General features: G+C 41.2%; 1 protein-coding gene across 1 annotated transcript; it reads left to right on the forward strand.

Moving 5' to 3' along the window:
- Positions 1-432: 432 nt before the first annotated feature.
- Positions 433-23,725, forward strand: LOC137021745 (inter-alpha-trypsin inhibitor heavy chain H3-like). Its single transcript, XM_067388611.1, has 22 exons — positions 433-550; positions 743-775; positions 1,743-1,766; positions 3,104-3,258; positions 3,400-3,504; positions 3,587-3,749; positions 4,362-4,472; positions 4,614-4,742; positions 7,775-7,891; positions 7,986-8,154; positions 9,819-9,944; positions 10,183-10,364; positions 17,253-17,441; positions 17,956-18,095; positions 18,265-18,422; positions 18,583-18,609; positions 18,844-18,900; positions 18,998-19,111; positions 20,302-20,503; positions 21,008-21,180; positions 22,603-22,714; positions 22,800-23,725. Exons 1-22 carry the CDS (start codon positions 455-457, stop codon positions 22,936-22,938), a joined length of 2,721 nt encoding a protein of 906 aa, XP_067244712.1. The 5' UTR covers positions 433-454; the 3' UTR covers positions 22,939-23,725.
- The last annotated feature ends 1,877 nt before the right edge of the window (positions 23,726-25,602 follow it).

Here is a 25,602-nt window from a genome sequence, read left to right on the forward strand (position 1 = left end):
TGCTGAAAGATATATAAAGGTTTTAGAGCATCATTAAATGAAAAATACATCAAAGACGACCACAAACTCTTCAGCAGCTGGAAACCTATATCAGGCAAGAATGGGACCAGACCTCAAATTTGAAACAAGCTCATTTTGTGCATAAAATTATACAATTTCTCAGTTTAAACATTTGTTATGTTATCTATGTTCTATTAAGAATAAAATATTGGCTCATGTAATTTGAAAGTCTTTTAGTTGTCATTTTATTTAAATTTAAAAAATGTCCCAACTTTTCCCGAATTCGGGTTGTAATACAAAAATACCATATGATCAATACTGCACTCAATTCAAGAATTTAGGGACAAAGATCACAACTTCCCCACTCCCACTCAGCTATTTGCTCTGGTACAAAACATACACAAGGGTTCAAAGTGTTTAAAAGTCCTGAATGCGATTGAGCAGACGGTGCACCATGTATGCAGGGTGGATATTTTGTGTGTTTGTGTGCGTATGTTTTACTTCAGGGTCTTCTGAGACGCTGGTCATCACAAAGGGCACTGAGCAATGGGTAGGTCTGCTTTTGTTAACCTAATGTATGTTTTGTTGCACTAATGAAGTGCCTTATAATCATTAACACGTTGGCGATGATCAAAAACATTCTACAGTATGTCTTCAAAATCAATACAGTATCAAATATGGGAAAACAGTTCAGCCATCATAGTTTATCTGTGCAGTAATGCATCCACTTATTCCCCTCTAGGACAGCGAAACCAGCATGACCAGGCTCTTAAAGGTATTGCAATGATGTTGCTACAAGACAAGTCTACTATGCCAATACATTACATATACAACAGTGGTTCTCAACCAGGAGGCTGGGGACAACTGGAAGGCCTCAGCAATCTTCATTTCAATTCATTACATTTCATTTCAAATATATATTCAATCATGACAAGTATCAGAATTGTTTTAGTATGTTAATGGATATGGATATTTGGTCTGCTACATACATTGCTGCCATTGCTGCTACAGAGCAAATACAGACACGCTGCTTTGTACATGTAAGATATGCTGCTGCTGCATGAATAGGCATACATAAATCCTATAGCAGATATAGATGGAGCTGGGGCAGGTCAAGGTTTTCAGAGAAACTCTTTGGCCAGCTTACAGCAACACTAAACCAAAATGTTGAGCAAGCGATGGCTGCAGAATCAGCAGACACCAATAAGCTGGTTCCAAGTAATAAATGATGTGACTGCTAGCAGATTGCATGTAAAAGACCTATCAGACTGCGCCCTCTAGAGTTTCATGACTAGATATAAAAAATAATTAAAATTTTACTGAAAAGCTAAAAACTCAAAAAATGAATCAAGATGTAAATTGAAATATTATTTTACACTATTTTTCATTAAAAAAAAAACACACACACACACCAAGTTAGAATCTTATAGAAATCACAAAATGTTTAATGTAAAATATCAACAATGTCAGTTTCTGATCAAAAACAAGCAGCACTGAGATAATTACAGCAGAAATACCAGATGAAATATCCAAGCCAATAATGAAAAGCCTATTAGTAAAAAAGTTTGAGAACCATTGATGTGCAGTATTGATGTTACAGTAAGAATTAGGAAGGAGCCAAATAATTCACAATACATGATGTAGGCTGTTTTTTGTGTTTAGCTTGACTATATAAATATTTTACAACTACACACTGTATATTGTTGCCATACAAAATAAATTTTCCAATTGCCTCCTAACAGAAACGAAGTGTGAGCAGTGCTGAGGTGGGAACTTTTCATTATATCTCACACAAGTTTGTCAAGATTTTGAAATGAGAAGTTAATGAGTTACCATTAACTGATCTGACTCTTAAAAAAATACTTTTGTTGGCTAATAATACAGTTAATTTATATATATTTAAAGAATTACATTTTATAACATGGTATTTAATTAATTTATTATTTAAACATTTAAATATATTTCAGTCATTAAAGGGTTAGTTCACCCAAAAATGAAAAAATTGTTCACCCTCATGTCGTTCCAAACAGACTTTTGTTCATCTTCTGAACACAAATAAAGATATTTAAATGAAATCTGAGAGATTTCTGTCCCTCCATTGACAGTCTACGCAACTACCACTTTGACGCTTCAAAAAGTTCATAAAGAGAATGTAAAACTAATCCATATGAATGGAGATGTCTTCAAATTTTCTGAAGAGACTTGGTCACTTTTTATGATCAACAGATTGGATTTAGGCTTTTATTCACAAATAAACATTGATCAGCAAAAATGAACAGAAGCTCAACCACACATACTTGATGTGCGAGAATAACCTTGAGAACAAACCTCATTGGTTCTCGCATGTCAAGCAAGCATTCTTGAGCTTCTGTTTACCACAACTGATGTGTGAGCTGATGAATGTTTATATGCAAATAAAAGCCTAAATTAAATCTGTTCAGCTTATAAAGCGATTGTGTCTCCTCAGAAAATTTGGTCTAAAACACTCAATTCATAATTGACAATATTTTTATTGACTTTCTGAAGCGTCAAAGTGGTAGTTGTGTGGACTGTCAAAGAAGAGACAGAAATCTTTCAATTTTATTAAAAATGTTTTCATTTGTGTTACAAAGATGAATAAAAGTCTTATGGCTATGGAACGACATGAGGGTGAGTAAATGATGATAGCATTTTCTTTTTTGGGTGAGCTAACCCTTTAATATCACTGTGTCCATGTTTCTGCATGCAATTTTACTGTGGTTATTCATAATATTTGACTTGAATAAAATTCATTTACAATAAAGGTCATATTTTGTAGTGTAGCTGACACTGACATCAACAAGCTCAACCTTTGTCCTGAAATGACCACAGTCTAAATAAATAATCGCGGTTGCAACATATGTTTGCAGTTCTGTGATTTGTGGAGTTCAGCTAAATTTTGGAAAGGTTTTTTAAAAAGGACTCCTTAAACTATTCAGAAATAAAATAATTTTGTTGTAAAAGGAAGTTTAAATATCAGTTGCCAAGCAATGTACAGGAAAGATAAGTGACATTGTTGAAATGACAAAGTATATCACTCTTTCTTTTAATGCATTTTTATTCTTCGTATTTATATTCTTTTCAGATAGAGATACAGAGCGTGAAGGTGGACTGTAAGGTGACATCACGTTTCGCCCACACTGTCATGACCACGAAAGCTGTCAATAAGGCCAAAATCTCAAAGGAAGTGTCTTTTGAGGTGGAGTTACCAAAGACCTCCTTCATCACCAACTTCAGCATGTCAGTCTTTTCCCATTTGATTTAGTTAAAAATCCGAGGAACTCAGAATGAGCCAAAAGATCTGCTGCATTACAGTTTTATACATGTTTGCATTTTGAAAAATTATTGCTACATTATTGCTATCATTTTTGGGATTTTCAGGGAGATTGATGGCAAGACATATACAGGTGTGGTGAAGGAAAAAGAGAAGGCCAAGCAGCAGTATGAGAAGGCTGTGTCATCTGGTCAGACTGCTGGTTTAGTCAAGTGAGAAGAAGAAAACAGAAAGTCAATCTGAACTTGCTTGTTGCTCACATAATTCTAACTAACTGGTGTTCTGGTATTGCAGGGCTTCAGGTAGAAAAATGGAGAAGTTTTCTGTTTCGGTGAACGTCGCAGCAGACAGCAGTGTCACATTTATTCTCACCCATGAGGAACTTCTTCAGCGACAGTTTGGCAAATATGAGCTCATGATCAGAGTCAAACCCAAACAGCTGGTCCAGCACTTTGAGGTTCATTATTAACTAACTGCAGCACATTTTAAAACATAATTTGAGGAGCCACATAGTATACTTTTAATAAATTACTTAGTAAGTGAACTGGTGGTATTTTAAAAGTAAAAATGTAAAATCAAAATCTTGATGTTGAAAAACTTTGAAAAAATGTTGAATGTTCATGGCCATGTTACTTGGCATTTACCTGCCTACAAATATGATTACATAGATCTATTATGCATGGTATTGTCTGCCAATCTAACAATCTAAAACATCTTATGATTAACAAAAGCTAATAAATGCTGTAAAATTGTTCATGTTAGGTAATAAAAATGTTCATGTTAGTTCACAGTTAACTAATGTTAACAAATACAACTTTTGATTTTAAAAATGTATTAGTAAATGCTGAGATTTACATTAAGATTAATAAATGATTGTTCGTTGTTAGTTCATGTTAACAAATGTAGTTAACTAGAGTTACAAATAAAACCTTACTATAAAATGTTACCAGAATTTTAGTAGTAATATTTCCTCTCTTAATATGAACACCTGGCATTTGACTAAATTCATATTATGTAATTAATTAAATGCAAACATAAATGAGTAATCAGTCCTCTCTCTCATTCACAGATTGTGGCAGATATCTATGAGCCTCAGGGAATTGCATTTGTGGACGCCTATGGTACATTCATGACCAACGAGCTGCTCCCTCTAGTGGAGAAAACTGTAACTGATAAGAAGGTGACTATTCAAAGATTTTCAGTGGAGGGATGCCACATAGCATAAAGCATAATACTAATAAAATAATACTAAAAGAATCTCTATTAGACAATAATAATGGTAGTAATAATAATAATTATATAAATTTTAATCTTTGTTCAGGCCCATGTGTCTTTCTCTCCAACACTGGATCAACAGAGAAAATGCTCCGAGTGCGACGGCACACTCATTGATGGAGATTTCTTCATTAAGTATGATGTCAAACGTCCTCATGACATTGGTGACATTCAGGTCAGATATCTTTTTTCAAGACATGCATGAAAAAAAGTCAAAATGATAAATGACAATAACATCAAACAGTTAACACGCATGCTCTCATATATTTAAGGTGTAGTAAGCGATTTCTGAGAAACAGGGCTCAAAAATTAACTTTTCTACTTGGTAGCACTGGTGCTCCCAACTTCAAAACGTTAGGAGCACCAGCAAAAATGTAGGAGCACTCACCAAAAATGAAGGAGCACAACAACAATGGTTTATATTAAAAGAATTAGCAGAAAATTTCACATTCAGCTTTGCCAGTCCTCTCATTTCTTGTGCTTAGCACTCTCCCCATGTTTATTCAAGCTCTCATACCTTAAAATGTGTGGATTCAGTGGCGAACGCAGTGTTACCTGCAAACTCTGTCCCACAGGCTTTACAGTGAATTATACTGTATAGGCATTAGGGCTTTGTAAAAATATCGATTTCTCGATTTTAATCGATTCTTATTTTTACGAGGCAATATCGATTCTTCAATCCCAAGAATCATTAGTCTAGTCTGTTTTCAGTTGATGAATGAACAGAACATGTAGCGCACCTCCCATCCAATAAATCACAATAATCTTTGTGCTTGTTTTTCTTATTATGAAAATTATTATCTTATTATGAAATAAATAATACCGTAATAAATACCGTTTTGGCACTGTTAAATGTGGCGTGACAGATCGCTGTAGTGCCTCAGTTAAAGAGAAGCGGCAGTACGAGCGCATGTGAACATCCTCTCCTCCACAATAAACATCTGAAGGTATGTTGAAAGATACAGTACAACTTACTGAAATCCGTATCATTGCTCGTTTAATAGCTCAATCAGTGTTTCAATCGTTGAAAGACGTAGTACCAACTTTGCCAACAAAAATTTGTCATGTACTGTGTCTGATATACATCCAAAATAATCGATATTGAATTGAACCGAAATCGGAATCGAATCAAATCGCAAGCATGTGAATAGAAATCGAATCAAATCGTGAAAATTGTGTCAATACCCAGCCCTAATAGGCATTACATTCAGCCATTTTCATAGCGGAGCCACTCGACAGCTAATATTAACCAATCTAAATTCTGAATTAAAGTAAAGAATGTAAAGATGAAGTTTAATTGGTTATGTAACATTGGATAGAACAGTGGATCGGTCACTGTATGAACGTTTTGTAGAAAAATAAAAACAAGTTGCACCACAACAATCATTTGCTTCCAAATATATTTTGAAGTTGCACAGATAAAATTTTAAGCCTTGAGAAACACTGTTGATATTTGAAATCGACCCAAACACACCCCTCCCTTCATTCCTCCCCAAAGTGCACAAACACACAATGCAAGAGTTGATGTTTCTCCAATCTCCCTCTTGCTCTCTCTCTCTCTTCCCAAATTATGAGTGCTTACAGCCCCTAGTGCTGCTTGGTTACAAGTGTGTTGTGTAGGGCTGTGTATCACCAACAATGTCACGATACGATACGCATCACGATACTAAAGCCACGATACGATACGTATCGCGATATGGTTCAATTTAGAATTTAAATTTCTTTTGAGCAGAGTTTAGTAACAGTAATATGTGTTTATTGAATAACCAGTGTTATAACAGTCGTGATAACTGAAAAACTATTTTGTTTTTGTCATTAAAAAAAAACAATGATTTAAATTAAATATTAAAAAATTGTCACAAAAAAAGCTTCTTTTAAAAGCTTGCTTTTAAAGTCACTCCCTCAGTAACTGAATTGACAATAGTGACACTGAAGCATATCAACAAAGCTCAATGACTAATTTCACTTGCAACAGTAAGTTGACTGTAAGAAAACTAAGTTGGTTAATTATATCGGCTATCATATTATAATAATGTCTATACTGCCTGTTTTTTTTTTTTTTTTCATCTGTGTAAATGATTTTTTTGGATATCAACTCAAAATATGTTCTAGAACAACATACGTTTTTATTAACGTGGTCTACAAAATATGGGCTACATGAGTTTACAATACACACTTAACAATAAGGTTCATTTATTAAACATCAGATAATGTATTAACATGAACTAACCATGAGCAATACATACTGTATTAGTTCATCTTTGTTAATGTTAGTTAAAAAATACAGTTGTTGATTGTTTGTTCATGTTGGTTTACAATGCATTAACTAATGTTAATAAGATTTACATGATGCGATGTGACCGCAAAGGGCACTTTCACTTTCACGATCAAAGTGCATGCCACTGATAAGCATTGTAAATGCAGTTTTACACTATACACATACCAATTAAATGCGCAGGTCTCCTCTCGTGCATCCTCCCCACTGGACGAGGCCAATATCACTTTCGTTTCGCTTTCAGATATCTCTATTATATGTCATCACTGCTTTTACCTTTCTAGATGTAATTACCGAAATCAAAACAGTCCATAAACTATATCCTCACGAAAACTTCAGTCAAGCCAGCTCGCGCGTCAACCTGAGAGGCCTCCAAGTTTCTCAGTTTCTGAATGGACGGTTTGGCTTGATTGACAAATGCTAACATTCGGGCATGATTTATATACCATCGACCTGTCCCAAAACGTTAGCACGCTTTGATCGGTGATTTGGAGATCGCGTGTTTCTCCGTTCGAGAGCGCATTTCCTGTTCACATCTGCGACAAAACAGTCGATTATTTATGAATGAAAGCTCACAGAAACGTGAATGTCTGCTTGCGTTGCCTGCTAGCATCGATTGACGTCACATGATTGGCTAGATTTAAAAGCAAGACAGACTCGATACGGCAGCTGCTGTATCGATACGCGCAATGTCAGGAGTTCATGACGATGTATCGTTGTATCGATATTCTGAGCACAGCCCTAGTGTTGTGGCACTCGGTCCGATCGACTTTCAAGAACATTTTTTTCGAAATTGCATACTGCACCTTTAAAGTTTGAATCCTGATCATGTCATTAGTCCATTCTCCCTTCCATTTCCTTTACTCGTTGTACTTTTCTTATAAATAAAAATGGCCATATATATATATATATAATAAATGTATCATCTACAGATTGTGAATGGATACTTTGTGCATTTTTTTGCACCAGCCAGTCTTCCAAGAGTACCAAAGATGGTTGTTTTTGTGATAGACAACAGCTACTCTATGTTGGGAAATAAAATGAGTCAGGTGAGTTGATGTCAGGTAAATGAGAAAAAACTGTTTTCAATAGATTGTCAGTACTTGGGACAGTTAATTTGTCTGTGTTTGTTGCCGGAACGAGACCAAAGAGGCCCTAGTGACCATACTGGGTGAACTCCCAGAGGACGACTACTTTGCGATCATCGTCTTTTCATCCACCTTTGTTGTATGGCGGCCACATTTAAGTAAAGCAACAAAGGAAAATGTGCATGCAGCCCAGGAATACGTCAAAACAATTGAAGTTATTGGTGGTAAGTAATATGAAATATACATGAAATTAAAATAATCACTGAACAAATTATAAACATGATTAATTGGGTGCAAACCAAAACATTAAATAAAGCACAACAGTACAATGGACAGTGACTAGGAAGGAGCCCTTTGAGGTTTAAAAGCAGAAATGTAAGCTTTTATTTGTTAAAACACATTAATTCTTCCTTTATAAATATCCTAAATGAATTGTAAAGGGGTGGAACTACTGTTTTAGGCAGATTACTTTAATAATTTGTCACCAGTGTGGTTCATGTATTATGTAAATCAAGTACATTCTCAATAATATACAGAGCTTTACTCATATGGAACCTGGATTATTGCTTTAATTTTGCTCTTCCATGTCATATTAACCTGTGGGAATGTCGATATATATGATGTGATGATACAGAATTTCATAATATTTATTTAAATTGGTGAAAGAATTCCTAAAGTTGTCAATGCACTAAGAGCAGCAAAACTCACTCAATGAAGTTTACCTTACATTTAAGGATATTTCACTGTTGGCAAAATGGGCTTTCAATAAAACTTGGCTGCCTATGCAGTAGAAGAAAAATTAAATTGGTGCTACCTGACTAGAGAAAAAGAAAAAAGGGTGTTTTCTTCACTTTTGCCAAATAGGTAGGAGAACGTCAACACTCATATTGCACTGGGCATGTTGCCATCCAAGGCCACTCCCACCAGTCTGCTATAGATAAGCTTGACCAGAGTCAAATACCGCCTTGCTTTAGTATGAAATACTTCTTAGCAAACTTTTAAACATAATGGTGTTGACTTGCATTGTTTCCAAGTGCAAGAATTTAAAGAGTAAACATTTAGCGGGAGTGAGTTACTTTCAGTTTCCACTTTCCAGTGAAGGATCCAGTGAGTTGTAGGTAGTGGCTAAAGCCTGCAAAGTATCATAAATACGGAGAGAACTCCGCAATGAACAATCTGAAAAACCTGTTTGTAGTCAACATTTCAAACTGAATAACAACAAACACAGTGTTTTCCCCTCCAAACGGAAAAACTAAAACTAAAAAGTAACTAACGTTTCATCAGTTCTGCGAAACCACTCAAAGCAAAACAGTCGCTGCTGCCATAGTGTTCCATTTTTATCATAATTCTGTTTAAAGAGTAGACAAAGCAAAACACGATACAATTTTCAATGATAAACCTACCCTTACAATGTTCTCTTAATAACCCTCTGTTGATCCGACTGTCCATGGGCGGGGATACAAAAATGTGGAAGTATAATCTGTAGTTTTCACTAAAGCCAAAAATCCGCCAGATGATGCGTTTTGTGCCATCCAGCGAACTTTTACTGACAAATAAAAATGAATTTCTCGGACCAGATAATGCGGAGAACGAGTAAACATTGTTCATTTACATACTGACACTGTAACAATGCTAAGTGGGTTGAAAATCTGCAGCTAAAAAGTGCTAGTCATTTTTTAGACCTGCAAACGCAAACATCCACACTGAAAATCTAGGTCTCAATGTAAAAAAAGATAAAGATAAAAACGTTAGTTCCAGATTTAAAGTTATGACATAAAATAAAAATACACTTAATATTTTAAAAATAGAATATAGTCTGGACCCTTTCCACATTACTAATCAATTATAAAAATGTGTGAGATTAGCACCTTTTTTTTTTTTGTCTCAGGTACAGAATTGCATGATGCTGTCATTCATGGTGTGGAGATGCTGTATGAAGAACAGCGTAACGGGACAGCCCCAAAGAATATGGTACTGATGATCATTTTGCTGACTGATGGGGTACCACAACAGTGTATGTATGCAAATACCATCAACCATTCACTATTTCCATGATTTTCCTTGAGGAACAACACTGACTAAGAGTACCCCTTAAGAAACATACAGTAAACAGCCCTAGTGTCATTCATTATCTATCAACTCAAAAAAGCACGGCTCAAGAGCAGAACAGATTAACCAATCAGTTATTTGTAGTTGTCATTTTTGTCACTTGTGATGGTAAATTTTATTCATAAATTTTACTCATTTTTCAGGGCCAAGAAGTCTTCCTGAGATCCAAGAGAGCATTCGTAATGCAATTAATGGGACTATCACCCTGTTCAGTTTGGCCTTCGGTAACGATGCAGACTATGGATTTTTGGATACTTTGAGCAAGCAGAACAACGGCATAGTTCGCAGGATTTACGAGGACTCAGATGCTCCGCTTCAGCTAAAGGTATCAAAACTGAGGTCTTTGCAAAATATTAATTCTTTTTAAATGATTAAAAGTAATTTTTTCATTTAATAGCTATCTTCATTCAAACAATCTCATAAATCGCTTTAAGAATGATAAAGTCCTAAAAACTTAAATAACGTCTTTCACACATTAGCAATACTTTCAGCTATGGAATATTTTAATATATTACCATTATTATTATTATTATTAGTAGTAGTAGTAGTAGTAGTAGTAGTAGTAATAAATATGTTATTAATAAAAAATTTACATCAGATTTGCACAAGAAATTTAACCTTATATTTCGGTTATGTTGATTATTATTATATCTGCTAAATAAATAACATTTGTACTGCATATTTTGGACCATGTCATTATTTTGATATCTAATTGTTTGTTTAACTAATTGTTGTATTTTAATTCATTTGTAATTATTTTTTGTAATATACCAACTTAGAGGTTTCTTGAATAATTAACAGAATAGCAGATGATTTAAAAAAGTAAAATGAACATTATAACGTCTCGGTTACATAGGTAACCCTCGTTCCCTGAAGGAGGGAACGGAGACGTACGTCGGACAGACCAACGAATAGGAATCTCGCTAGAGAGGCCAATCTACTTCGAGTGTAACTAAACGAGCCAATGCGCATTGGCATGCAATCATATGCATCAGCTGCTTGCCTCGCAGCGCGGGTATATAATGAGCAGCAGGTGCGTTGCATCTTCAGGTTTTCGCTGAGGAGCCGAACCCAGCAGGCGGCAGCATCAGCAGGACAACGCCTGTGGCGACGGGACGTACGTCTCCGTTCCCTCCTTCAGGGAACGAGGGTTACCTATGTAACCGAGACGTTCCCATTCAGTCGGTCACGTTCGACGTACGTCAGACAGACCGGCGAATAGGAATCCCTACCAAAGCGCCACAGGAGCTGCCCTCTTCCAGCGCTCTGTCGTGAGCCACCTGAACCCCCTTGCCTAAGGACGGTGGGACCAGGCTCACGCAGAGAGGGTCGATCACTGTTTATCCCAAAAGCCACTCAGTGCGACAATTGGATAACGCTGGGAAAGCATAGCCTTACATGCAATAAGGAACGCTGCGGAAGCCATATCCTTCCCCGAAGGAGTTATATGGATAAGTACATACGGACTAACCTTGTAGGTTGTACAACATATGGAAGAACTGGGGTGACTCCACTCGGTGAGAGATGGGTTCTCCCAGAGGGAAAGACACGGGCTTCGTTTAGGAGCAGCCGTGGAAAAAGCCATATGGGATCCCCGTAGGGTCACACATATGGAACCCAGCCTAAATCCGGTTCTCAAGGATACAACGGAGTATAGGCCTGGCGCCAGACGCTCCGCCACGTCGGCTGCCGAAGGGTAACCGGAGGACTCAACAGGGTCTGCCCGTAGGGACTCTCTGGAGAATAGAATGTGCATGTAGCGCAGCAAGCCGACACTAAGCCGGGGCCTCTCCGTGCCTCTGACCTGAGGCGAGAACACGGGAGGAGACCGGCTCGACACGAAGGCTATAGTATCTAGTGAACGTGTTAGGTGTCGCCCAGCCCGCAGCTCTACAAATGTCTGTTAGCGAGGCGCCACGAGCCAGCGCCCAGGAGGAAGCCACACCTCTCGTGGAGTGGGCATGCAACCTGAGCGGGCAGGGCACGCCCTGAGCTTGGTAAGCCAGGGCGATGGCATCCACTATCCAGTGGGCCATCCTCTGCTTGGAGACAGCCTTTCCCTTCTGCTGGCCTCCGTAACAGACAAAGAGCTGGTCTGAAGTCCTGAAGCTTCGAGTTCTGTCTATGTACAGTCGCAAGGCGCGAACTGGACAGAGCAAAGCCAGGGCTGGGTCTGCCTCCTCCGAGGGCAGCGCTTGCAGGCTCACTACCTGGTCCCTGAAGGGAGTGGTAGGAACCTTGGGCACATAGCCAGGCCGGGGTCTCAGTACCACGTGGCTGTCACCCGGCCCGAACTCTAGGCACGATTCGTCGACCGAAAATGACTGCAGGTCCCCTACCCTCTTGATGGAGGCCAATGCCACCAGCAGCAAAGTCTTCATAGAGAGAATCTTTAAGTCTGCTGACAGCAAAGGCTCAAAGGAAGCAATCTGGAGTGCTCTGAGCACCAGAGTAAGGTCCCAAGAGGGTATGGAGGGGGGACGAGGAGGATTTAACCGTCTCGCCCCCCTAAGGAACCTGATGACCAGATCGTGCTGACCAACAGATTTGCCATCTATGTGGTCGTGGTAAGCGGATATGGCAGCAGTATGGACTTTGAGGGTGGAGGGGGACAGCCTACACTCCAACCCTTGCTGCAAGAAGGAAAGCACGACTCCGATCGAGCATCTTCGGGGGTCTTCTCGGTGAGAAGAACACCACTCGACGAACAGGTTCCACTTCGAGGCGTAAGCACGTCTCGTAGACAACACCATCACTTCGGCACGTGCACTAAGTACCTCAGGGGGTAAGTCACCTAGAACCTCCGCGTCCCGTCCAGGGACCAGAGATGGAGTTTCCAGAGGTCTGGACGCGGGTGCCAAAGAGTGCCCCGTCTCTGAGAAAGAAGGTCTTTCCTCAGAGGGATGGGCCAGGGAGGGGCTGTCGCGAGGAGTGAGAGTTCTGGGAACCAGGTCCGGTTGGGCCAGTAAGGCGCAACTAACAAGACCTGCTCCTCGTCCTCCCTGACTTTGCACAGGGTCTGTGCAAGTAGGCTCACTGGGGGAAACGCATATTTGCGCAGGCCCCGGGGCCAGCTGTGAGCCAGTGCATCTGTCCCGAGTGTCCCCTCGGTCAGAGAGTAAAACAACTGGCAGTGGGAGGTTTCTGGTGAGGCAAACAGGTCTACCTGAGCCTCTCCGAATTCTCTCCAGATCAGCTGAACCACCTGGGGGTGGAGTCGCCACTCTCCTGGCAGCGCAGCTCGTGAAAGCTCGTCGGCCACACGGTTGAGCACACCGGAGACATGAATGGCGCGAAGCGACCTCAGATGCTTCCGACTCCACAGGAGGAGATGGCGGGCGAGTTGCGACATGCGACGGGAGCGTAGACCACCTTGAAGGTTGATGTACGCAACGGTCGCAGTGTTGTCCATACGGACCAGTACATGCTTGCCCTGAAGCAGGCCTTTGAGGTGGCTCAGAGCAAGGCGTACTGCCAGCAACTCGAGGCAATTGATGTGCCAATGCAGATGGGGTCCCGTCCAAACCCCTGAGACTGCATGCCCGTATTACGTGGCACCCCAGCCGGTGGCAGAAGCATCTGTGAACACCACAGCATGCCGGGACACCTGTTCTAGGGGCACTCCTGCCCGAAGAAACAAGGGGTCCGACCACGGACTGAAGGTTCGGCGGCACTCCTGAGTGATTGGCACCCGGAATGTGCCGCGCTGCCACACCCATCTCTGGACTCGGCCGTGAAGCCAGTGCTGAAGCGGTCTCATATGAAGCAGACCGAGCGGTGTTACAGCCGCTGCAGCTGCCATATGCCCCAGGAGCCTCTGAAAAAACTTCAGTGGGACCGCTGTCCTGCCATTGAACGTATTCAGGCAGTTCAACACCGACCGAGCACGTTCCTCTGTGAGGCGTGCTACCCGTTCGACCGAATCCAACTCCATACCGAGAAAAGAGATCCTCTGCACTGGGGCGAGTTTGCTCTTCTCCCAGTTGACCTGAAGCTCCAACTGGCTGAGGTGCCTGAGCACTAAGTCCCTGTGTTCGCACAACTGATCCCGAGACTGTGCTAGAATGAGCCAGTCGTCCAAGTAGTTGAGAATGCGAACACCCTGTTCTCTCATGGGAACAAGGGCTCCCTCCACGACTTTCGTGAAGACGCGGGGAGACAGGGCCAGCCCGAAGGGTAAGACTCTGTACTGATATGCTCGACCTTCGAACGCGAATCTCAGGAATGGCCTGTGTCGCGGAAGAATCGAAACATGAAAGTACGCGTCCTTCAGGTCGATCGCTGCAAACCAATCTCGGGGACGGATGCACTCGAAAATGCGTTTCTGCGTAAGCATTTTGAACGGTAGCTTGTGAAGGCTCCGATTCAAAACTCGCAGGTCCAAGATCGGTCGTAACCCGCCGCTTTTCTTGGGTACAATGGAGTAGGGGCTGTAGAACCCTGACCTCAAATCGGCTGGAGGGACCGGCTCTATCGCGTCCTTCGCCAGTAGGACTGCGATCTCCGCACGCAGAACAGGGGCATCGACATCTTTCACTGAAGTGAAGAGGACGCCCCTGAACTTGGGGGGACGCCGGGCGAACTGAATCGCATAGCCGAGCCTGATGGTCCGGAGGAGCCAGCGAGACGGACTGGGGAGCGCTAGCCAGGCTCCCAGAGACCGCACCAGCGGCACCAAGGGGACCACCGGCGTACCCGCCGCGGGGCAGCGAGGTGGAACGCAGGGACGCGGCCCGTGAGGCTCTCTGTGTGAGGCGGCCCTCCCACTGCTCTCCGAGCCCTCTTCGGACCCGGAGATAAAGGAAACTGCTCTTTTATTGAAAATTTGGGTACCGCTGGTCGTTGAGCCAGCGGCGGAACAAAAGGAAACAACAAAAGATTCTCCACCCGGCCCTCCTCCGGGGGAAGGAGCGGTGCAGTCACCACCTCCTGAAGAGCAGTCCCCTCCATCTCCGGGTCGCCCGTCCTAGGGCCGCTTGGACTTGGCCTTGCCACCCTTCTTCTTGGGGGGTGGCTGGACGGGCTGGGCACCCCGCCCGCGACCGGCTCCACGGCGCCGCTTGGATGGAGGCTGCTGCTGCTGGGGCGCGGGAGCGGGGGCGGCTGCAGGGGGGCGCCCTCGGCGACGGGTAGTCTGAGGTGCCGCCGACGGTGGAGGTGCAGCAGCTGACCGCCTCGGCAGGATGTGACTGATGGCCTCAGACTGCCTTTGTACAGCCGAGAACTGTTGGGCAAAGTTCTCGACCGCGTCGCCGAAAAGGCCGGTCTGGGACACGGGGGAATTAAGAAACCTGACCTTGTCGGTATCCCTCATGTCCGCAAGACACAGCCAGAGGTGGCGTTCCTGGACCACCATAGTGGACATCGCATGAGCCACTGACCGCGCCGTAACCTTCGTCGCTCGAAGCGCGAGGTCCGTCGCGGCACGAAGTTCCTGGAGAACTTGTGGATCATGACCACCCTCGTGCAGGTCCCTCAGTGCCTTGGCCTGATGGACCTGCAACAACGCCATAGCGTGTAAGGCAGAGGCAGCTTCCCCACAGGCCTGATAAGCCTTGCCGGTAAGATCCGACGAGTACTTACAGGCCCGGGAAGGGAGAGACGGCTCCCCCCGCCAGGTGGAGTTAGGGCACAGTTGCATAGCAACGGCCCGTTCCACAGAGGGTATGCGCGTGTAACCCTTCGCTGCCCCGCCATCAAGGGTGGTGAGGGAGGAGGACCCACCGACATGGTTTCGGGCAGTAAAAGGTGCCGTCCACGTGCCCGTGAGTTCTTCATGCACCTCCGGGAAGAAGGGCACTGGGGTGTGGGGCTGAGAACCAGCCCTGGCCACCCCGAGATACCAGTCATCAAACCTCGAGGGTTCGGGACACGGTGGAGGATTCCACACGAGCCCGACCCTGTTGGCGGCCCGGGAAAGCATAGCCATCATTTCCGGGTCCGTGTCGGGCACAGTTGTCACCCCCGAAGGAGGCAACTGCGCCGACTCATCCTCCCCAGAAGTATCAGGCTCACCCTCCGATGCAGCGATCGACATCCGGTCGTCTGGGGGAGCTCTGAAGGAAACAGATGGTACACACCTCTGGGGTGGTCCACCACGTTCCGCGGGCAGCTCTACTGGCTGCGGAGCGCACGAGGGGGGAGGGTTCCTAGGGGGTTGGTTCCCCGAAGGAAGCGCGCTCACCGCTATCCTCAAGTCACCAGCCCCGCCGCTCGCAGCAACCCTCTGAGGAGGATTGGAGCGAGGCGTCGGGACCGGGACTCCACCCCTTTGCAGAAAGTGGAGTCTCGACCGCAACTCCGCGATGGTCATCTTCCCACAATGGGTACATGACTCATCCACAAACGCTGCCTCAGCGTGCCTTAAGCCCAAGCACGCGATACAGCGCTGGTGACCATCCCGAGGCGCCAGGTAACGACCGCATCCAGAAACACACAAGTAGAACGACATCTTTAAAAAGACGCGAACTACTCGTGTTAGCTCTTTCAAGGACTGACTCTTTTAGGTGCTGAAGCACGCAGGGGAATAGCCGCTGCAGCACAGACAGGGAATGTGCAGCCTGTCGTGTGCACTCTCCTTGAAGGCGCTCCTCTTACCAGCTGTAACAACAGCTTTTTAGCGCTCTAGGCGCACCGTTTCACCAGCCGTGAGAACGGCCTTCACGCTGATTACAGCTTTGCTCAATCAAACAAAAGGCAAAAACAAAAACAAAAGGATAATCGGCCCCGCTGCTGCGCTATCCGCCTGCACCCCGCAACAAAGAGACGTCTTGAAGAGAGACTCGTTCACCACACTCGCTTTCAGTAGCTGTCTTCATGGAAGGTTTGGCTCCGAAGCGAAAAGCTGAAGATGCAACGCACCTGCTGCTCATTATATACCCGCGCTGCGAGTCAAGCAGCTGATGCATATGATTGTATGCCAATGTGCATTGGCTCGTTTAGTTACACTCGAAGTAGATTGGCCTCTCTAGCGAGATTCCTATTCGTCGGTCTGTCCGACGTACGTCGAACGTGACCGACTGAATGGGAACTAAAATATACCTATTAACTGGAATCTAATCAAAACCTTAGTATGAATAGTATGAAATGTACATCAATACCCAACCCTAGTAACAATATATTGTAATTGTAATTATACTTTAAATGTTGATTACTAGTAATGCTGACTTTCGAGAAAATACTACTAATGGTTTGCTAATGATTTGCTACCCAGGGATTTTATGAAGAAGTGTCAAGTCCTCTACTTTCAGAGGTGAATTTTCACTATCCGGACAACACTGTCAACTCATTGACAAGAAGCTATTTTAAACAGCTATTCAACGGCTCAGAGATCATGGTCGCTGGCCGACTTAACGACTTAAATGACATAAACGACTTTGCAATTGAAGTGTCCGCACAAGGGGTGAGTAAATAATCTATAGTTCCAATCACACATATACATAGTCCATAGCTTCAGTACTTTCTAAAAACTGTATAAATCTGTTATAAATGTGGACATTGGTTGTTGAATGTATATGAGCTTAAAAGCATAATATGTCCTTGCAAGTGTGGAAAAAATGCCTTTCTGATGCAGATAATTAAGGGGCAGTGTGTAATTTCTGTGCCTCTAGCAAAACCATCTCAAAAGGGTTTTGAGAATACTACCCCTGTCAGCCATTGGTTGGACAAACAGATAGCTCCGCTCCAAACTCACACCACTGGTTGAGCCATTGTTGCTATGTCAGGCTTACTTAAAGTTGCTGCTGCATATTAAGCTGGATAGGAGAAAGTATTTTAACAACTGAAAAAATTGCACACACTACCAATGAATCCAAAGATTGTAGCCACATTAATATCTATTATCTTAGTGAACATACATCATTATCAGTCATGAGCTAGTTTGGAGGACTAATCCTGCTTTGTATGTTTTGCAACAGTTTGAAAATAATTTTGAGATGAAAGGTCAAGCGAATGCTCAGAAGTGGGATACCATATTTCCTGATGAAGAGTATATCTTTGGGGACTTCACTGAGCGTCTCTGGGCGTATCTGACCATCCAGGAGCTTCTGGAAAAGAAGTCAGTTTGAGAAAACAAGTCTTCTTACATAGCTAACCCAATGTGACCTAAAATGACGTAATTTGACAGAATTATTTTCACTGATTTTAATTGGGTCTTACTTCATTCATTAATCTTTTAATGAGAAGATTTGAATCAAATCCAATAATACAAAAATATTTTCTAACAGAGACAAAGGTACACCAGAGGAGAAAGGAAATGCCACTGCTGATGCTTTGAGCCTTTCATTAAAGTACAACTTTGTTACACCGCTTACCTCCATGGTCGTCACTAAACCTGAAGATGAAGCCAAAAACAACATGTTCGTTGCAGACAAGCTGACTGAAGGTATTACTAAACTGTCAAATAGCAAACAGAAGTTTGCAAAAAGTCATGGAAATGGTACATAAATCTCAGAGGAGAAGGCCATACATTTAAATACAAACTTGTTCCAGTGTTCTCGATGATTTTGTTAATATGACACTTTTTTCTCAACACTGATTCACAGAGGAACGAGGAAAAGCTGCAAGATATGGTAAGCCATTACACAAGAACTTATTAAATCTGGTTAATACTGACATCACTATCACAGTTTCTGCTCCTTTCGATTCCAAAACACAATCACAGTGCAGCTGTACTACCGAAAACTATCACTATCTCCATGAGCATGGAGACTGTAGTGTGCTAACGCACTTTCTTTTATATTTGACATTATGTGAAACCAAGTAAACTATTTTGATGCATTTATTTTATTTTATTTTATTTGCAGGTTACTCAGCAATACCGGCCAGCTACTCCCATAAGAGCTATGCACCTACATATTATGGTAAATGTAATAAACATGCACTGGCCATGTGAAATGTAGGTAAGGATTCATAAGTCACATTAGCTGTGTTATTCTTACAATTTCTCAAACGTAACAGTTGATGGAGATCCACACTTCATTATTGAGCTGCCAGACCAGAATGATGCTCTGTGCTTCAACATTGATGACAAACCTGGAACCATCTTCAACCTGGTTAGAGACCCACTTACAGGTAAGAACAACTTGCTATGTTAGCAGAAATGTGCATTAACATTCCACAAGGCATAGTTCACAAGAACACAGGTTTTCTAAATGGTTCCCCCTCCTGGCATTATTGATTCATATAAAATCTAACAGGTGTAAACTATTCAACATTTTTATTAGAATTGTGAAAAGCTGTCAGCTTTGCAAGCTCCATTCTTCAGCAAAATGGTGACAACAAAAAGTCCAACATAACAGAAACTCTTCTAATTATCCAACATAACAGTACATTATACACTAACACACCTTTCCCTTTCCCTTTACTCTAAACAAGTAACCCATGCGAAGCATGTTGGGACTGATTCATGTAGGTTTTTTTTTTATTGTTTGAATTTCTTGTTTTCGTTATTTACCGCGAGTCACATGTTTGTACCTTGCATCAAGTGGCTAACAGCATAATCAGATTGAGCTTTATTTATAGTAACAGTAATACAACATTTTCTCCACCATATGTTTTAAAAAGATTTGCATGCCGTTTAGCAACACAAGTCATCCAGGTTTTATTAATATGATATTCTAATATCAATCTCTACAGAATACATCAGTAATACCCCCTTGTGACTTTTTAAAAGCTTTTACTTGTTAAACTCAAAACCTTGTTGCAAAATCTAGTGAGAAGCGTTCAAAAGTTCTGTGTTATAAACCACAGATGTCAGAGAATGAATTTCAAGCACTTTAAGGATTTGCACACGCTTCACTCTTTTCCTAGCACTTCAAAGCTCTAAATATTGTCCAATTTAAATGTTATTTTTAATGTGATAATCAAAAACATTATTTGTTCATCATTCAAAGATTGTCTTCTTTTGTAAAACTTAAATTTGGTGGCAAACAAACACTTTGAAAAGACACTTTTAAAAAAGACATGAAATTACCATTATAGCCAGTAGATGGTGGCAGAGGAGTACTTACTGCACTTCCATCACCATTAGGCTAGGGCAAACAAAGTGCACAAATTTATGTTAAAATATTTATTATATGACGTTATATGAAACTTCAAAAAGTTTACAGGCTTTGGACAATAAATAAGAGGCTTAAGCTCCCCAAAGTAGCTACTCACCAATGATAGTTTACAAGAAGACAATACATCTGTTGTTATCTTCTGAGCTATTCTGAAGTTGAACTTTTTAGTGTTTTTTTATTTGGTTCCTTGGTGCTCCACAGGTATTGTGGTCAATGGCCAAACCATTGGCGATAAGAAGGTCATCCCTGGGGAAAAAGTAAACACCTATTTTGGGCGCTTTGGAATCGTTCACAAGAAGTTTGGTATCAGATTGATGGTGAGCACAAAAGAGATCTCAGTATCTGATGAGGGAAAACAAGCAAAATTCTTCTGGACTGATACTGCCACGGTTAAAGGGCCCAAGTAAGATCCAGGATCTTCAACGCTTCTCAATCGAATGGCAGCATCCTAGTAAGGCTGCGTATCTCAGCTGTCATCAAGCTCAGTTAAAGAATTTGAAGGACCCTTAGAAGGCAGCCTTCGTTTTGCGTCCTTCATTCAGCTCATTTTTGAAGGATGCATCAAGTGTATCATTCACGTACTTAAATCACCCACAATCCTTTGCACACATATTTTAATAGTATTTTCGTGCCATGCCTGTGGGGGGCAGAAACATGTGTGGTAGACTTACTTGACCATCTCATTCTAGTGTTTAATGCTGAGGAGGACTCTAGTCTACAAGTCTCCAAAGGACTGGACTAGGAAGGATACAGCCTCACTAGGATACATCTTTCCGTTTGAGAAGCACACATCATCTTTTCATTTCATTCATGTCAAGTCATTGTGAGCTAACTAAAATGTCTACTCTTCAAAAGGAGTTGGGGAAAGACTAATCCTCCTGACACAATTTTGTCTTTCTTTCTCCAGCATGGATCTGCAGGTGATCAAAGATCGCAGTTTAACAGTGACTTTGAGGAACTCAGTCAAGTTTCTTATTATCCTGCACAAAGTCTGGCAGAAGCACCCGTATCATCAAGACTACCTCGGGTTCTACACCTTGGACAGTCACCTCTTTTCAAGCTATGTGCACGGCCTGCTTGGTAAAACATCTAAAGAACTTACTACAATAAGAAAGAAAGAAAGAAAGAAAGAAAGAAAGAAAGAAAGAAAGAAAGAAAGAAAGAAAGAAAGAAAGAAAGAAAGAAAGAAAGAAAGAAAGAAAGAAAGAAAAGATAAAGAAAGAAAGAAAGAAAGAAAAGATAAGGCACTAACAGTGGAAGTGGAAGATTTTGGAAGATTTAAATATATTGTGTCACAATATATCGCAATACAAAAATGCAATGAACATAGTGACAAAACGTGCTCTGTAGAGCAGTTTGTTCGTTTAGGGTTACTGTAGAAACATGCCAGCACAAAATGACAACTTGACATGGAGGGGACCCGTGGTGTATGGTGTATACCTTATTCTAAGGTAATAAATACATAATGCTACGTTATGTAAGGTTTTTATACACCACTCAAAACATATTAGGGGTGCAACGGTTCAGATTACTCACGGTTCAGTTTGTATCACGGTTTTAGGCTCACGGTTTCGGTACGGTTCGGTATGTGCTATGTTCAGGTAAAAAATTACTACTGTCAAATAAAAATAAAGAAAATAAAAACAAATAATCAAACGGCACAAATAAATACAATAAAGCAAAGATACAAATAAGTAAAGCTTTTCAGGTTCTCATGTATCCAGTTTTCAGGTACAGAAATTGAATAAAGTAGCTAATCAAATGTAAATCAACATTGCATGTAATCTTCACTGTATAAATCAAATAAAGATCAATCATTATTAATTATGAAGTTACCATTCAGTCATGAGCAATGAGTGATTTCCTTGTCTTTTGTTGTTTGATTAACATTAAAAAACACATTCAGACAGCAGGAATATTAGGCTTCTGTCACTTTAAGATATAATGCATGGATACAGTACACTGATACTGAACACATGTGTTCTTTCTCGAGCGTTTAAGTTCACTTAAGACATAACCGACTATACTTGCTGGGATACTCACCAAGAATGGCATGTAGACATAATTCTGTGCGAATTTGTCCATTCAAGAACAAGACTTGAAAGAGACCTCAATATTTGGGCGCTGTACATGTGCTTCCACGTACTTCAGATGAGAGCTCAAATCTACTTGCGCAAGGTCTCTCTCGTGCCTTGCACTCAATGTTAAAATTGGCAAGGCTTAAATGAGTTTAGTTTAAACGCAGATAGCAACGTGTGCTGTTCAGGTCTCACCTGTGCTCGTGCGCTATCAACACCCGGTAATGACGGTATAAATGACTGGTCATAGAGCATACGGCATTCGCATTGAATACGACACTCGCATTGGTAACCAACATTATTCCACAAATGCTGTCAACTAAGCTTAACTTCTACTAAGTCCGAAACATACCTTTCTATAGTGCATTATCAAGCAACACAGTCTGTGACAGCTGCACTCTGATCTGTGTTCACGGCTCTTTAGGTCAGTTCTACCACGGATTGGAGTTTGAAGTGAGTGAACCGTTTCCAGGAAAGGATCCAAACAAACCAGATGCCATCATGTTTGTGAAGGGACGAGAGCTTGTAGTTACCAGGTGAATTTAAGACACTGTACAGTTTCCACATGCATTGAACATGGAAGGGTCGATGTTATTACACTGCATTATTCTGTGTCAACAGGGGTTGGCAGAGAGATTTCAGACAAGATGTGAAGAACGGAGAACAAGTGCCCTGTTGGTTCATTCACAATAACGGCACCGGACTTCTTGACGGAGTTCACTCAGACTATATCGTCTCTGGCCTCTTCAAGACAATCTAACAATGAGCCTCCAAACCAGACAAAACGATGATTAACAACCGTTACCAAACAGATGATTTAAGAGCTCAAAATATGAACATGTCATCATCAAAATTATCAGGCCATCAGCCTTTAAATGTAATGTTAACAGATCATTTGTACTTGAAACTAGCGTTTCAAAATATTGATTTTTCAATATACATCTGTAACGAAATACTCATAAATACTCATTTTTGATACACTAATACTGCCAGGTGAGCTTTCTCACTCTTTCTTCTCTCGGACAGCAAGTTGATACACATTGCAGTGTGTGTATTTTAAAGGACAAGTTTGCCGATTTTCATTCAGCTTTGTAGCAAAATCCATCTCTGCATGTGCTGTGAGTTTAACAAGAGTTTGGGATATTTCACTTTTCTATTTTCACTTTGGCATTATTTCCAATATTTTGTGTTGATTTGTATTGTATCGAAGTTAGAAATTCCAGTACCATTACAACACTGAAATATGAAAATAAAAGATTGAAATGTAAACACGTGTGAAATTTACTGCACATTAAAGTGCCCCTATCATGCTTTTTTGAATATTACCTTTTATGCAGTATGTAATACAGCAATGTAAAAGTTCTGCAAAGTTTCAAATATCAAAGTGACAAATAAAGTCTCCTAAAAGAAAAAAATCAAATCGAAACTAGAAAAAGTATTCCCTACGCTGTTTACGTTGTAGACGCAGTGCAGCGCTTCCAGGTTCTACGTCAGAACGCCGATTCATTATTGGCCGGCTCCTGCGCCAGCATCACATGCATGCGGCGAGGTGCTCATGTGAACAGTGTCGTACAATAATGAGCTGGCATTCTGACGTACAACATGGAAGCGCTTCAATGCATCTACAACTAGGGTTGGGTACCGAACTATGTAACCGTCCGAATTATGTCAGTACTACCGAGTACCGATTCACATTAAATCAGGTATTCTCGGTACCTGAGAACACAAGAGGTATGTTAGAGAAAGAGAGAGAGAGACATGCGACTCCCCCCCAGCAACACAGGGCAATGGCTAAATGTTCTGAAGTGTGGTTATAATTCAAAAAACTATATGCAAACTGAGACAACGCAATTTGCAATATGTCCATAAAAACTTGAAATCCAGTCCGTATATGATCTATGATCCGCGTTGTGAGCATTGTTAATCTCATCGCGGCATTCCGCTCAGAAACCGCTGTCATGCGCACTCCGCATGTTGTTATTACATAATATCACAGTCATATTTCCATGCATTGTTAGTGAAACTCCAGCTCTGACAGCATCATGGGGAAAATAAAACAACATTTTTGTGCTACTGTGCTGAGGAAACATACGGCACGTGTCCGGACGCAATGAACAGCAGAGGTGAAGAACAGCGCAAGAAACGGTCTTTCATGACATTTGAATTCTTCCCTGTTATGAGATCTCATGCAAACTACAGTGCACACACATTTATTTTGTCTGGTTTGTAAAATTTCTAAATAAATAAAAAATGTTGAAATTGAGCTTATTTTTTTCACTGAAATAAATACTTAAATATTAAGTTCTGAGAAAAGGTACCGTTGGGTACCGGCACCGAATTTCAGGTACAGATACTGGTACCAGTATCGATTCAAATGTGAATGGTACCCAACCCTATCTACAACAGAAACAGCATATGAGTATAAAGGTTAAACCACTGCAGTCACGTGGACTATTTTAACGATGACTTTACTACCTTCTGGGTCTTGAAAGTTGCTATGGAGGAGTTGGAGAGCTCTCAGATTTCATCAAAAATATCTTAATTTGTGTTCTGAAGATGAATGAAGGTCTTACGGGTTTGGAATGACATAATTAATGACAGAAATTTCATTTTTGGAGGAAATAACCTTTTAAGAGAACACCAACATGGCCACTAACTCTAAAGTGATGACTTCACTTTGCAAACGATCTAAAGAAAACTTGGTCTGAATGGTTTATACGAATCACTCCTTTCACAAACGTCAGATCTCATCCAGTAAACTTTTTCTTGGCCAAATTTATGAGCAGATGTTCATGTTAGAGAGTGCTTGAACTGTTTGTCGTCAATGGAACGATTCATTCTCTCAACCACATCTGGTTTACAAGCGTGTTAAATCACTGGCTCCCTGTACTTATATTGACCACAGCTTCTCATTAGATAGTCATAATACTACACAGCCTATGATTTTAGTAAGTTTAAATTCTTTGATTGATTAGTCTTCAAATGTCAAAATATTCCATGTACATTAATATGAAATGTGAAAATCTGTGCGCATAATAATCATGACAAAATAAATAAATAAAAGGAGATACTGTGTGACATTTCACAACAACTACAGTGCTCGAGAATGAGATTTGTTGAACAATGTTATAGTACAACTGGCACATGAAAATGCTGACCTTGTGTGTCAGAAAATATTTATAATTTATTTATAGATAAAAATGATTATTGCCGCTTACCTTCTCTTGGTGAAATGGAAATGGGTGGTATTTTTTCACAATTTAGACAAAACCGAGAACGAAGGACAGTCTTAAATCGTATTTATCCACGTCGGTAATGTTACTTCAGTTACGTTACTGTGAACTGTAAACAATGCTGGGGCTATTTGAGGGTGATTTGAGATTAAAAGATTTACATAAAAAGTACAATAAATTAGTTCAGACTG

This window comes from Chanodichthys erythropterus, chromosome 6 (genome assembly GCF_024489055.1).
Source record: "Chanodichthys erythropterus isolate Z2021 chromosome 6, ASM2448905v1, whole genome shotgun sequence".
Taxonomy (NCBI): Eukaryota; Metazoa; Chordata; class Actinopteri; order Cypriniformes; family Xenocyprididae; genus Chanodichthys; species Chanodichthys erythropterus.